Below are 16,403 nucleotides of genomic sequence, written 5' to 3'. Positions count from 1 at the left end.
TTTAACTTCTTAAAATTTAAGCTGGTTTTTGTCACTAGCCCTAAGTGATGCTTTGTCTTACTTGTGATTTTAAACAGACAAATGTTAAAAAACACTAAGCAGCAAGAGGAAAAATGATGTTTCTCAAACCTGCACAAGCATATAGATGTTACGTATTTTTTCTTGCTATGTATGTTATAAACTCAGGTAATCTGTTTGTTGGACAGAAGACAGAACTCCAATTCCCCATGGATCAGATCATCACAGCTGGGTGATAAGAGTTTATCTGGATGGGTATCCTCATGGTACCTCCCAGCCTGACATCCTAAGAGCAGACTCCAGTGTTCATTCTGAAATAGGTTAAAACCAAAAAAAGCTCAATGGTTCTTTTATTTGATAGTAAAGTTAATGACCTAAACAGCACAATAATAGGAGGGGGAAAAAAATTCCACACATTCTCCCTGCAAATTGCTTCCCAGAAAAGCAACAGAAAATTTGTAAGGAAAAGTAATATTCATTTGATTCTTAGCACAATACAATGACACAGGACTTCCTAAAAATAAAATAAACCAAGAAATTAAAAATCCAACAGGGCAGGTTTATTTAGAAGTGTTATGACAAACCCAAATCTGGGTTTGTCATAACACTTTTAAATAAACCAAGATGCAAGACAAATGCAGGGATAATTATCTATGCCATACAGCAAGACAGGTGAGTTTCTTCCAAAAATATAATATCACCACAAAAATCCTAGTGGTCTCACAAAAACATAGCTCAAAAAATCAGCTAGTCAAAGATGACCCTAAATGCAGGAACTGTCAAAGCAGTCCACAGAAATACCTACGGCATAAATAGCCAAACGAGGGAATACAATGACAAAGGGTTTCATTTCCTTTATGTTCAGTTTCAGAAAGCTAGATGACATCTAAAGCAAAAATGTCAGAGAGACAGGTTGTATATAACAGAAAGGTGTCATCAGCCTGGCAGAAGCTGAAAATTATATCCCCATCATATTCATATGGTTAGGTCCAATACCTGAATATAAGGGGTTTCTCTCACTAGTACAAAAAATGCATAAAACACATTTCAGAAGAAAATTACAAACTTCGGTACAAGCAGAAGAGGATTGCGAAAGACAAAGTGCAAAGAAGGCTGACTGAAACAAGCAGTCAGATCAAAAGCTGTTGATAAGTCAAGACTGATGTTCAATCCTGCAGAATGAAAAAATTATCCTAATCCATTCCTTCACGCAGTCTTACACTCGCTTGTATCCATGAGTGCAAAACTTTGAAAAATCTCCAAGCAGCTGAGAACAACTCAGTTGCCTTTTCTGTAACAGAGGTTTGGAGGAGGGAATAATCCAGATGACCACTAAAACCCTGAAAAGCCTCAACGCTACAAGAGATTTAGAAAAAGGGGTTGGCGGGAAGGAGCAGGAAGAGCCATCCCCTGGAAAGTAGCTGACAACCTCCCCCCCAAGTAAATTTAGCAGATACATTGTATTAGAGACAAAGAAAGTCAAGAGAAGGAGCAAAAATAAACTATTCCCCCGAGGAATTATATGCAAGATTGCTTTGTAAAACAAACCAACCAACAAGCTGCTTTGCTCTGGAAAAGCAAAAGGTCACCAATCTTGGTGCAAATACAGCTATAAAAAGTTTTTGGCCAAGTATCAAAGAGCATGTTTACAAAAGGGCAACATTCATTGTAACACTAACCATTCAAACCTCACAATAGATTTCAGGAGAGAACAGGATGCAACGTCAAACATCTGTTATCACGTTATTTTTTTCAGCTCCTCTGCCCAGAAATGACATGGAGACTCAGCCCATCTCCCAAACCTCACGAGAGGCCAGTCAGACGTGGGCCAGAGGCTGCCTTGTGACAGCTCCCCATGCCCAAGACAGATGGAAAGGTCACATTTGAACAGTTTGCTCATAACCCAGCTGAAACGTCTCACTGAACAGTCAGCTGTCCAAAGCGCACAGACACATCTGGCAAACAAAGCCTGCCTGGAGGCAGGCTGGGGTGATACCTGCTGCACTGAAGCAGCACAGCCAGCTCAGACAAGGACAGTACATCCAGAACTGATGGGAGCTGAGACTTGCTGTGCTCATGGCTCTGAAATGCAGCGTGCAGACACAATAGGTCCAGCCTTCCAAAAATCACTGAACTGAGCAAGCACTGCACGAAACAGAGTCGATCTCCTCTCAGGCTTCACAGACAAAGGGAAGAGGCAGCATCCAGCAGCAGGCTCCCACAGCTAGAGCTGTGCCTCCTGCCTGCAGCCCCTGCTCCAGAAGGGCCCAAGAACCTCTGCCCTCTGCATTATCCCAAAAGAGTATTCTACAAGCTGTACAGCAGACACTTTTCACCAGAATTACTTATTCCCAAGAGACTGGAATGAAAATGCAAGTCTGAAAAGTAAATCATCAAGAATCGCACTTTCATTTCAAAATGCCTGATGTCAGTTCCAGGGATGGATATCCAAGATATTATATAGCGAAGGGGAGAATTAATAGGGCTATAAGCAAGAAAAGAAAAATCCCCTCTCAAAAACACCCCAACAAAACAAACCAAAACCTCACATATTCATCTACTTTGGATTTATTGCAGGAACACTTGCAGTGGAAATTAATTCATGCCTGTTGTGCTTGAAAAAGTGCTATAGACGATGTTTAACACATTTAGTACATGATGAATGTTGCCTTTTTCTGTCCAGGAAACAAATGTGAAGTTAGAGAAAGTGGGCTATGTTCCTTTCCTGGAGTCAACATGTCCAAGGTTGGACATGCTCCAGAGATGTGCTTCTTGAAACATCTGTACATTGAATATTTGACCAGTTCCAGGCCAGGGGATTTAAACCAACTGGGAATCACAGGCAATTTCCTAGAGCCAGACACTTCTGCAGCTTGTCAATGACAGAGAATGTTGCACATGCAGAACTCCACCATGGAAAAATGCTGCATGACTGTACACCAGCATTTCCCATCACTCCAGCTTTGGATACCTCCTGGTCAGCATCAGCCACCCTTCACTCTCAGACAATTAACTGCATCAGTAAAACCATCGAGGGATACAAGATAGCAACAACACCCATTTTCAACTGATTTTCTTTTTTCCAGACTGCTACCTTTTTTCCCCACCCTCCCCGGCACCAGTGCTTAGGGTGAGACAAAGAGGAATGTTTTCTTTTAAGCAGAGGCGGAGGAAAAGGTTACCTTGTTTACCAGTAACTCTGGAGCACAAAGAACTACTTTGTCTTTATGGAAGAGGCAGTAAAGGTAGTGTTTCTTAAGGGCTGAGGTTTCCAAGGCTGCCCTTGTTGATGTGACTGTGACCCAGAGGGCTGCCTGTAATCCCAGGGAGCCCGGGCAGTGAAGGGCTGCTGGCTTCAGGGTCAACACAACTGCCTCTGCTCCCAGAGAGGATCCACAGCGTGCCTGAAAGGATGGGAGGAGGAGGAAGCTGTGTGGAAACTAACACAGGAGGCTTTGTGACTCAAGAGATGGTCAACAGAGAAGGGGACGTGATCTTACTGCTGAGGAGGAGATACTTTCAAAACACTTAAACAAATGTTTTTTCTTGCACTTCATTAACATTCTGACACAGCTGCAAGACTACCCCATGTGGATTCACTCTATCTTTTTTTTTTCCCTTTCCTATGCAGTGAAGCTCAGTATTATTATTAAATAACTTCCATTCATGTGTTATCCATACAACCCACAGTGATCAATTACACTGATTCATAGGCAATGAAATCCAAAATTTTTCTATACTAAGTGTTTCTTAACGCTGAGAGAATATCCCATTTATATAAGAGTATTCAAGATATAACTGATTTTTCAAGCTTTCTGAAAACCGATGAAGTAGAACTATTTCCCCAGAAAAAAAGGCAAATAGGACAAGAAAAATCTGTAATGAAACACGGACAGTGAGATAAAGAAAGTGACCTTCCTGAGGAACAAAAAGGATTGTAAGAGATTAGATGATATTTCCATGCACTCAAGTAATTATTACAGTAACAGCAGCTATCCACTATCCAGAGCCACTTTTCATTTACATTGATTTAATTGCAGTACAAATATTGTTGCCACTTTTAGAAAGACTTTAAACAATGCCAATATTTAAGACCTCACTCCACAGCTTACCTGTCCATCCCACATCTGTGCTGTGACAAAATAAATAACAATTCTTTAACAGCATACAAGAACACGAACTTACTTGATATTTACAAGGTGTTTGCAGGAGCATATATAGGGAACACAAACACTATGAGCCATTGGATTTCAACACTGGAAACTGGTAAACCATCAGCATCACACAGGAGCTCAGAAAATGGGAGCGTGAATGGCGTACCTTCACTGCCAAGAAGTTGAGGCCACTTTCATGAGCCAAAGCTTTTGCTATCATGGTTTTTGAGCACCCAGGAGGTCCATAAAGCAAGACACCCTTGGGAGGCTGGATCCCCATTCGGATGAAGGACTCTGGATGTTTGAGAGGCCATTCCACTGCCTGCTTCAACTTCAGCTTGACATCTTCTAGTCCTCCTATGTCTGACCATGATACCTGCAGAACAGAGCATTTTTGCTGAATTCAGACCATGGAGCAGAACTACTGAAAAAGTAAACAAATCAGAAATGCTCTGTAAAATGTGTACTGGTTCTTTAACGAAGTTGTTTTTAATGAGTCACTTCTTCAAAAAGTCTTTATTAAACAAGAAGCACAAGACAGGCTTGTCAGGAATAAAGGCATGTGTTATGTCTTACCAAAAAAGCAGACAGATCTAAAACCTGCCACACCTCTTCCTACATGGCTGTCAACAAGCCTGAGACTTTTCTCCACGTCTTCCCAGCCTGTTCTTCCTCTGGTCACCATCCACTCCCATTCACTTCAAATATTAAACATGTCAAGGCACATCTAAATCAAATGATCTTCTGCCTTAAAACTCTTCCAGAAATTTGCTCTACATAAATCATCCTTCAGCTCTGGAAAGTGAGTTACATGTGAAAAGCAAGCAGAGTGTTGCTGAGAGGTAAGGTATTGCATTTCCCCCACGCTGAAATCTGGTGTCACCCTTGATTTGTCCCTATTTTCCCCTGATGCCAGTACAAGGAGTGGAAACTACAAGTAGACAGTCCATGAGAAAGGTAATTCAGTCAGCTACTGAAGTGGATGGAAAGAAAGCATTTGGATGTGGTGCAAGCACTTTTATTTAAGAGCAAGAAAACTTCAAATCAAATAAAATTTCTCTTAGATTGTCAGACTTCGACCTAGAAGAAAATTACAAAGAGAGCAGAGAGCAAACAGCAAACATAACAAAAGTTTGTGTTTATGAGTCAGATATGAAATAATGTGACTATTCATAGTCACATAGTGTGACTTTAATTTCATTTAAAAAGATGTATTACCTACTCCTACAGCTCTAGCTTCTATGTAGGAGCTTTGTAACTGCACAGAACTAAATTTGACACTCTTAGACAACTTTTTCTGAGGGAAGAAGACAACATAAGCTTGTTCTCCTTTTTCCAGTATCAATCCTTACTCATACCTGGCAAAGCAGAGACTAGTCATTCTATTATCATGTCTTTCTATCTAGACAAAGATTTTAACAAACGTGAACAAGAGCATCTTGAAATTAATTAGGCCATCATGAATTCCCCGTAACTTTCAGCAACAGAAGGCAAGATCTATTAGCAGTACTTTACAGGCAGATAAAAAGCCAGGGAGAAAACACTTAAATGTTACTTTTACTCCCTTAAATACTCAGTCATTTACCTTCTGCAAATATTCAGTCTACTGAATATCAGTCAGGCATCGTTCAAGTGATTTTTTTCAGACCCACTACATGACATTTAAGACCAGCACAAGTGACAGAATTGTACAGAAAAGGTGAAGTAAGGTCACCTTACATGAAGGTTGTTTTCAAGCAATCTGGAGACTTATTCTGACTTTGCCTACATTTTAAATTCTGACAGTACAAGGTGAGGAACTGGTGCAGCAATAGTATTAAAAGCAAAAATAGCTAATAAACCACTACCTTCACATTCTGGTGAATTCTAAACAGAACAAACTTGTCCTCATTTCAAAAGGAGAGAGGTAAGTGTGGCGGGGGGAGAGGTGAGGGGAGAGAGGTTGGGCAAAGTCCACCAGCAATAGTTACACTGCTCTCACCTGCACAGGAACTCAAAGGAGAGGTCTTGCAACACCAGCAATGAGGTGTGATGTTCTGTCACTGTGGAAATGGCTTTAAAGATTAGCCTTGGGGCTGGGCTCACACATACAAAACCAGCTCTCTGCTACACCAACATTTCATTACTGCTACAATCTTCAGCTCCCCCTAGGTCAACAAGGCTCAGAGTACGATGCAGAGCAGCAGCTCTCCAGAGGTTATTAAGCACCAGTAATAAAGAAATAAAGCAGACAGGCAAAGGATGTCTTATCCAGAATCTTTTGCCTGCAAAGACAAATCTGAGTGTTGAATTACAGTAAGGGAGTGAAAGAGGCAGGCAAAACCCACAGCACTCTCTGAAAAAACTTTCATAAAGACCCATAGGAGAGGGAGGAACAGCAACTGCAGTGCAACTCTCCAAAGAACTGCAGTATTAACTTCCTGATTTATAATGTGCATCCTCTCTCCCCTAAATCCTTGCTGCAGAAAAAAAAGCCTTCTAAAAAGGTTGTAATACATAGCAAAGTTCAAGAAAGGCTCTTCAAAATGGAAGGCAAGATGCTATACAGAACTAGGCAGCAAGGATTTTACATTTGCCTTGCTCACAGCCAACACAATTCAGACACAAGAAGAAGGAACTGTAGCTTTATTCAGAAGTTAGTTTGAACTCTTGCTGTAGCCATGTGCCATTTGATTGGCACATGCCTACTGCAAAGTAATGAAATATGAAATAGCCATACCATCAGAAAAATGAAGCTAAAAATAAAAAAACCTCATGTATGTCAATACTTTTACTTGTAAGTAACTACATGGGCCAAAGGTCCATCCACACCAAGGGGGATGCCAAGTGAGTACTCTATCTGCAATAAATACCTAAAAAGCTAATATTAATGTAGTTCAAATTCTTGTCTTCCCTTTGGAAAAAAAAATCTCACCTCTTATAATTTATTTAGTATTTGAAGTTACTTTTAGCAAGGATTTTTTAGATTACAGCATTCACAGAATATTTTGAGATGGAATGAACTCTAAAGATCATCTAGTTCCAAACTCCCTTCCTTTGGTAAGTGATACAGGAGGACACAAAATCTCTTGCATCCAAATTAATTTAGAATCTACTCTAAACTCACCCCAGGCAGCAAGCAGATGGCTTGAAATTTACCCTACATTATTGGAGAATATGCATTACTTTGTGGAAATGCAGGTCCTATTAGCACAAAAATAATCTCCACTATGCTGCTAATAAAGGAATGAACTCCAGGAGTACTCCAATAACTTGGTGGATGTTTAACAAATAAAACTAAGTGACAATCAAGGAAAACAATCACTAGGAGGATGGTTTAGTGGACAAGAGGAGCCTGAGGAGTAGGTTGACCAGGACTGAGAACAGATGTCCTGCAGTACCTCAAGACCTTGCTTCTACCTGCCTGTGTCGTGCCGTTGTCGGGCAGCATTCCACCGGGATCCAAAGGGACTGGAGTGCCTGAGAGGCACAGCAAAGCAATAACAACCTGAGCCCACAAGCCAGCAGCACAACAAGCAAGGCAAGAATCAGTAACTCTGGCTCCCAGCAAAGCCACTTAGCCTTGAGGATATTGGTGCCATGACACCATTTCCAGGAAAAGCTGTTTGGGGCCAGCCCAGGCAATTCCACCCTGCACAGCATGGACTCTTAGCAAGCCGAGTGTGACATCCGAGCTGGCTGCATGCAGCATCCGGTTCACAGATTTTATTTCCCATTCCTATAAGTTTAGGAATAAGGTTCTACAGTTGTGCAATCTAATTCCCAAATGACTCATTCCCATGCAATGAAACATAAATGTTTTCTTCTAGGGCTTGGGGAGCTGCTGAGGAACACCAACACAACTGCTCACAGAATCAGGATTTAGTCAGATTAAATAGAAAATTCTTTTGCTCAATCTTCTTAACATAGATCAGAGCTGCCTTAAACCAGGTCAGTTTCCCAGCTCAACTTATGCTGGGTCTGCTACTGAACTACTGTAATATGTAATTAAGAGGGCTGGGGCCATGGTAAAGATGAACCTGGCACCACCAAATGAACTGTCCATATAATGACAGTCACCTGACAGGTGACTGTTTGGCAGTCATAATCAGCCTACAGCATTGAATTCTGTCTTCATTTAAACTATGTAATACCACTGAAGACATTCAGGCCACATTTACATAAAAATCAGAGCAATCAAACTGTTCACAGCTTTGTTTCAACAAACTCCGGTTACAAATGCTAATAGTTGTTTTCTGCTTTAGGTTGTGTCTGCTTCCCAAAAGGCTCCAGCTTCCATGGCTGTTCCAGATCTCCCCTGAACAGGAATCTGAAGATTTTTACCCCATTAATCCACTCAGCATAAAAAACTAGAGATCAGGAGATATGATCTCACACTCCAAACTCTTCCTGGAGCATTAGGAACCCTTCTGCAAATGGTTCTTCAAAATTATAAATAAACAAACAAACACCCAAACAGAAAGATGATGCATAACATTCACCGGTAACCTGAGGCTTCCACTCCATGAAATTCCTCTCCTTACATGGCCCTGACAATGCTGCCACAGCATTGCACGAAGCAACTTACTTTTGGCACGTCAATTGCCACCTCCCTCATGGCGCTGGGCCTGACATCATTCATCCCCTGCAGGAAGTCATTGAAAGCAATCATCACTGACCCAGCCACTGCCGTGTCCCACAGGCCGGGCCTCTTCCCCAGCACTCTCCGCAGCGCGTACAAACCTAGTGAAACAAGAAAACATGGAAATAGGTAGGCTTCCTCCTGGTTCTCATGAGCAGAGTGTTCCACACACAAACATATTGCAGCACTGGAAAGGAAATGATGTTCAAGTGTCTCAGTGCTGGGCTTGAACGACGTCAAAGAACGTGCAGGACACTTGTGATAAGACAGCACAAAAAAGGGATTTAACAACCACAGATAGAATATAAATTTTATCTGTTCCAAAAGACAGAATCAAACAGCCTTGTTCCCGTTTTCCCAGAGATGAAACTTAGAGGGCAAACCCTCCAAATGCCCATACATTGATCTGAACACATTTCTAAACCACGGAGGAAGCAGGACAATGAACATTCAAGGACATGTTAAATCAGCTCAGAAGAAATCCACCTCACCCACTTCTATTATTATCAGGATAGTTATCTTCAAAACTTTTTTAAAAAAACCTGATGAGATTGCTTTAACTTCCATTGGAACCATATTTTCCCATGCAGTAAGATGCCAGACACCTGCATTTTTCTTGATATGGAACAAACATTCCCTGTGACACTCAATAGTTCTTTTTTCCCTTCAGCAATTACACTTTTCAAATGCAGGCAGAGCTTTTACCTGTTCTTTTGTTTGGACAAATCGCCCACATACAGTATCTATAAATCTTGATACTAATTCCTAGTTTCCTCCTATAAATCAATCTCTCAAAAGCCACACAAGTCCCACCTACTCACACATCAATACATCAATATTCCTCGGCAGGACCAAGCGGTGCCACTGGCAGCTCCCAGGCATTCCCAAGAGAGCAACTGAAGCTCCTGTTTTGTAAGATACCCAAAAGCAGAATCCTTTCCCCTCTATAATTATCCCTTTTTAAGGCCTAATATAATTTAGAGTTTTATTGCTTCTACTTCCAAACCTGTCCAGTGACTGAAAATGTTAAACTTTATTTTGGTGATATTATTACATGATGAGTATAATTTTATATGCAGGTACGCACACATCCAGATACGCAGCATCTGTTGCCCTGTGTTCCAAAACAAATGAAGCACTTCAAACCACACCAGCTCACCTTGCATGACCATAAAAAGACAAACATTTGTTAAGTCTCTTCTATATTTAACCAAACAAAACATCAATTAGTGCTACATGAAAGGACAATAAAAGGGATAAGCCATTTCTGAAAATAGACGTGGTTTTAACTTTCAGCAGATTGTCGTGGTTTTTTTCTGCAGAGGCACTGGTAGATGCAGACATGCAAAGTTTCTGACAATGACAGGAATTCTGCATTTCCTACAATATATACAATGTGTGAAGAGATATAATACGTCCCCTGTGAAGCAGTACAGCTGGTGTCTCTCCATAAAGTGCCAATTACGGCAGAGTCGGAGCACCTGCATCCAACACGCAGGCTCTTAATACAATAACAGAAAGAAAAAAAGTTTGTATTTCAGGTTTCTCCTTGCACAGAACATCCAAAACTAATAAGATATATAAATAAAAACATTCCATGAGGCCAAGGAGAAAAATGAAAATCTGGTCACCAGAGGACAAGTATAAAATGTAACTGACTCATTTTAACAACTCAGGCAAATTTCTCACCCACTTCTTCCTTCCTCCAGAGAAGTTCATTTTAAGCAAAGAAAAACCAAAACAAATAACTTAAATGAGACAACATAGATTCACCACCCCCGATTTAAAATTTATATCCAAACAAATAACAACCCCAACATATTACTCCAGTGTCACTGCAGCTAAGACTTTGTGGGGTGGGAGTGGGCATTGGGGTCCAGTCTTCTAATTTCTTTCAGGGCAGTCAATTCACATGGGAATCCCAGTTTTAAAAAATGCTAGTAAATAACATCACCCAAAATTAAGGCACAGAGAAAGCAAGTAAATGATAGAGATATCCACTTATTTCTATACCTATCCACTCCACCGAGTGCCAGTGTAGCCCAGCACTCATTTGAGGCATTTTAAACATCATGGTCATTTTTTTTTCCCCTGACATGAGTAGGTCTTAAAACCAAGCATGTTTATTTTAAAAATTGAGAGAGAACACCAAATAAAATTGTCCAAGGAGACCACTGCTCTTAAGTTTTGTTACAGCCAATGCTACGAGGAGTACAAGTGAAATTTCAGTCTTCAGCAGTGGGTTTGAAAGGCAACAGCCTTGATCCAGAGCAGGAATAAAGAGGTCACAGCTTTCCAAACAAAACCAGAATTCATTTCAACATGTGCATGCACACGCCACTGCACAGGTCAGCATTTAATTGAAACAATGTTTTACATTAAAACAATAATAAAAAACAGATTGAAAAAGAAAGCATGATTCTTCCTGTTTCCTCCTGTTATCATAATCATTCTTTCCTGCACTTCAGATTGACCTCTAACAAGAGGGGTGGGGGAGGGAGCCTCAGTAACAGGAGAAGGATACAGCCAGGGGCTCGCCAGAGGAAGGAAAACACATCCTTGTCTCAAGACGCTGAAAGATGGATTTAATGTAAGGAAGTGCAGGGTAGGATGCAAACCCTGCTGCCAGAAGCAGAGGCAAAGGCATGTTCACCACTACACAAGTTATAATGGAGATACAGACAGGAACACCTCAGAAAACATCAGGCACCTGGGTGTCTTCCACATGGGAATGTTCTGGGTTGAGCGTAATGTCATTGCTGGGAACTGGCCCTGAGCACAGCACTTGTTTCAGCTCTGCTTGCTGCTTTTCAGATGTTACTCCATTCTTTAGGGTTAATGAGTTCTAATAACCCTTTTGGCACTGCCTGGGGGAGCTCAGAAACGGGCAAGTGGGTTTTCCCTGTTTTATTCCAGTCCTGCATGAGGGGAGGAAGGACTGAAGTGCTGAAGGATCAGTGGGACTTTACACAGGCACGAGATATCTATTTTGAGCACAGGGATAGTGAACAACAGCGATCCTCAGTGAAGTGGAAATGGAAAACCCCGGTTTAAACAAAAAAAAATTAAATAAAATAAAAAAGGAAAAGGGAAAAAAAAGAGCAGCATAATAAGGCATGGATGATTACAAACAATGGAAAATAAACAGTTTGTTCCAGCCCAGCAACTGTGTGCTCTACCTCACCAACTCATCCTGTCTGTCTAGAACAGAGGAAACCAAGTGGACAGAGGGGAAAAACCCAGCAGAACACCCTGTCCTGGTACAGATAATCCTTCTTTGGTACCAGGCTGTGCACAAGGTCGACAGCATTGTCTGCCTCTAAGATTTTCTTGCTCATAGCTTGGCTAAGTTTTGGCACATTAGGTCATAATAACAAAAATCTGAGCCTAAAAATAGATCCCACGACACTGCTATTATTTGTCAGAGTCTGTGTATAATTACACACCACTGTAAATAATAGGAAGCAGCCACTCAGAATGACCAACATATATGCTTTAGGTTTCCAAAACAGAATATATACACAGCACTTGAGGAAATAAACTGAGCCCAACAAAATGGTTAATCATGCATCTTTTACTGCCCATCAGCTATTCCTTGTGCAAATCCATCCTGTCTGGACTTACTCTACCAGAATCCCAATACCAGAATTCTTAAGTAGCTTCAAAGAAATTGTTATCTTCTTGTAAGATTGTTTACAAAACTAAACGTTTCTTCTTTCTCTGCTGATCTGGCATTTCCCTCCCAAATTCTTCTGGGCAAATCCAGAAGACACACACCATTTCTCCCTGTCAGATCCAACATGATCCTCTACCACGTGGCTGGCAGTGGAATGCTCAAGAGAGGGCACGGATGGGTAAGACCCCAGCTTTCTTATGGCACTGGAGGGGGCATCTTCCTCTACTTCCAGATCTTTACATACCACAGTTCAAAATTTAACAAGTTTATGCATAGAAAAAGCATTTTATATAACTTAAAGTCAGTTTAAAAATGTATTTTAAACTTTTTTTTTTTAACTTAACCCATACATAAAACTGTATTTAGGAAAAAAGTCAGGAAGCAGAAACCTTGACTTTTTGCTCTCAAAACCATATTCTGCAATCTGTCTTTAGCTGCCAGAGCTATATGGGAAAATTCCCTGAAGAACTTTCATGCACTGTTTGCACAGGAAAGATAATGCCCTTAAATCCCTTGTAACCATAACATTGCAAATTCACTGGGCTAACCTGAGCACTAACCTACTGCAGGGATTATATCCACGATTTATGGTCCTTCCTGAAGAGCCCCAACATTTGCTGGAACATGTCTGTGGAGCTGCCTGAGAGCTGCTGAGAGGTGTGACAGGGGAGGGCAAGGAAGGAAGGAAGGAGGAACTGCATTTTCAGAACTTCTTTCGTAGAGGAAATGGTTTATTCCCAGGTCAGGTACACACACACGTCATTTATCCCGACACTGACAACAGAGGGAAACAAGGAATACCAGACTGCCTGTTCCTAGCCTGCTCCCAGACATAAATGTACCTAAGGGTGGTCACACGTGTGTGAGGAAAAAAATAAGGACTGCCAGGCTACCAGAACAGCAAGGGCAGAAAGACAATAAGCAACAGCTAATGGCTAACTGCCCAGTCTAATTGTAATTAGGAATGTTGGCAAGGGATACAGCTAAAAATTAAAGTCAGGAGACTTATGAAAACTTTGCCTGAAAATGTTTAAGTTGTGTCCCCCAACAGTAACTCACCATTCTACATACAAATGCCTACTGCTGACTGCATTGCCCCACATGAATAACATCATTTCTTTCATACCACTCAAGTTGCAGAAGCAAGAACATGGTCACTTATCTGCCAAGAAGGTTCATTTAAAATATTAGTTAGTTATTCATCAACTCTTCTGAAAAATAATCCCTATTTCCTGCTTATATAAATATCAGAAGGCAGAATGGGATGTGCTTTAAACAGATTATTAAGTACTCAACCCACAATCATGTGCATGAAGTCAGCAATCCCATCATCCAATTAACTGCAGATTTTGGATAAACACACACTTAAAATTAGTTATGATGAAAACCAAAAGTTCACATGCCCTGACTGCAGCGAGTGCAATGTTCCTTGTGCAGAACAAAAAATCAAGTATCATTACAAAACAAACAAACAAAAAAAGAGCAAAGATTTTCTTTGAGAAAAAAATAACTCCAAAAACCAACACAGCATGCACCGGCATTGCTTCAGAGAGGCAGCAGCCACATGTAGCCACTTCTGCAGAAAAGCTATCATTCCAAGCTGCTGCTGGAACAAACAATCCCAACACCCATGCTACAGAGGCTAAAAAAGCCACACTGCTTTGCCATGGGTGTGTGCAAGCAAGGGCCTGTGTGCTCCTAACCTGCTCAGCCAATGGCTTTGGTTTAGAAACACCCTCTGCTCCAGGGACTCAACTTAAACACCACAGGACACAGCACCAACTTAACACTCTCAACACTGAAGATGGGCATTGGATTTTCTTGCTCTCCTACACCATAAATTAGAGTGATGGACCACAGTGCCAGAAAACTTAGTTGTCCCAGTCCAAAAATGCATTTGTATCTTGACTTTTATATCATGTCTGTGCTTTTCAGTGCTTTTCAAAATCCAATATTCTGCCCTTTCTGCAAAAATTTCATAACACTTTTTTTTATATTGACCATCTGACTAGATATGTTATTAATATTCCCCAAACTCCCACATTTTCTACATGACCTTTTCACAAAAAGGCAAGCAGCCTTTCCCACTTCATTTTGAATGTCACATGGGAACCAGCACTCAGACAATGCAATAGCAGATTGTTTGCAACAGCATAGCTTCAATATTTGTCCCTGCTACTAATAAATAAACAACAACACAGACATGGTATTTTCAGTCACTTTCCATAAGGGAATAAAATAATTATAGCATGTCAAGTAGTGCTTCCCCTTTTAAATCTGTAACTGTAGTCAGTTAATTAGAAAGCAAACCAAAAACCACCCTGCAAAACAAACAATCCCATTGCCTTGGTCATCAACTGCCTCTGTCAAAATCTGCATTTTTAACAGCATCTCAAGCCCACATTCCTACATTTAGCAGTACAATCCAAGAAAAATATCTACATTTGTTGCACACCCCCAGCAGAACCCGGGTCCAGACAGTGCTGGGAAAGGTTCAGAATCTTTATGGCTTAAAGAAAGGCAGGATCTTCTCGACGCCCTAACACTGGGCTGTTTCATCAGGGCTGTGCCTGAGCTGAAAGGAAGAGCTCGATGGGAGACAGGAGGCTGGGAAGGCAGGGATTGAAGGCAGCGTTTGTGTGGTTGAAAGAGCAGTCGGGGGCTGCTCCTCGGGGTGCACAGAGCCTCACTGTTAATCACATTAGCCCACAGGGCTCATGTTTCCTGCAGGTGGCCAGGCTAGCGCAACTGCAGGAGCTGGGGGGGAAAAGCCACACAGGTCTAACAAAGAGACATTCCTGGGCTTCAGGGGAATTCACTCCCCAACCAATGACAGGGAAAACCAGAAAAATCCTAGGAGACAGACCTTCAGTTGATTAATGGTTTTTAATTGTTACTTTCAATGCAAGTGGATGGCAGAAACTCTTTTTTGGGAGGTAGAAGATACAGCAGGAAGTTTCTCAGCTCCACCAAAAAGCTAAGTACAGTATGCTTCTAAATAAATCACACCTTTACAGATCTAATATCCACATAAAATCAATATACAGAGCTATGGATTAAACAGCATAAAGCCTCTCCATCCTGTATTACTCACCAGAATGCAGGGATAATTAAGTGGGCAAATGAACAGCACAGTCCTTGGTCCTCCAAACCAAGGACTCAAAGTTATGAGCACAAGACTCACAATTGTTGACCAAGAATTGACTCTGTTGACCATTATCACATGCCTCTGAAAGTGGCTCCACAGATTCTGCAGAGTCATGCTGATTCATACTGGTCAAAAATGCATCTCAATCTCTTATTTCTCTAAGGTTATTTTGTAACAGACAGCTCAAGCCAACAAACCATTCTAATGCAGTAAAGCATTCTAATCCTAAAGGCTAAGCAGGGTGATACCTTTTTTAGGCAGTTAAAAAACTTCTGATGCAAAAAAAGTCACCAGTGCCTCCTTCACAGAAGTCTCAAAGTCTCAGTGGCTGCAGCATCCTTACTGGAAGCAAATCAATGTTCTTGCCAGAGTGACCACTATTTAAACAAAGCCATTTGTTCTTCCTCTCCTCACGATGCTATCTTATCACAGCCCAAGTGTTTTATATCAGCACACTGAAATGATGTGTAATGAACAAGGATGTTCAAGATAAATTCTGAGAGTCACAAAGCAAATACTTCCTTTCTCTGTAAACAATATGACTGAACCCACTCCTTGAAGAAATCAAGCTATATTTATATTCACCCTCTTGAAATGCTACAGGCAGCCATAGAAGGATAAGTTTATAATAAATTGCTATATTTGGAAACCTTTGTTGCTAAGCATCTTCTAACATTCAGTACAGTTTATACCATTCATGTCCCTGCTACATAATTAACATTTCATATGTTTTGGTTTTTTAAAAAAAAGAAGTACAGCGCTTATCTTCGCCAATAAATTAAAACC

At 41.0% G+C, this 16,403-nt stretch overlaps 1 protein-coding gene across 1 annotated transcript in view; it reads right to left on the bottom strand.

The window, feature by feature from the left end:
* The window catches only part of SPATA5 (spermatogenesis associated 5), a 161,926-nt gene that overhangs the window by 132,386 nt on the left and 13,137 nt on the right, over window positions 1–16,403 (bottom strand). Inside the window, 2 exon segments of the mRNA XM_009096324.4 lie at window positions 4,339–4,548; window positions 8,740–8,894. Coding sequence (XP_009094572.3) covers window positions 4,339–4,548; window positions 8,740–8,894 — 365 coding nt within the window.

This window comes from Serinus canaria, chromosome 4 (assembly GCF_022539315.1).
Source record: "Serinus canaria isolate serCan28SL12 chromosome 4, serCan2020, whole genome shotgun sequence".
Taxonomy (NCBI): domain Eukaryota; kingdom Metazoa; phylum Chordata; class Aves; order Passeriformes; family Fringillidae; genus Serinus; species Serinus canaria.
This window is presented reverse-complemented; position numbering and strand designations above follow the sequence as displayed.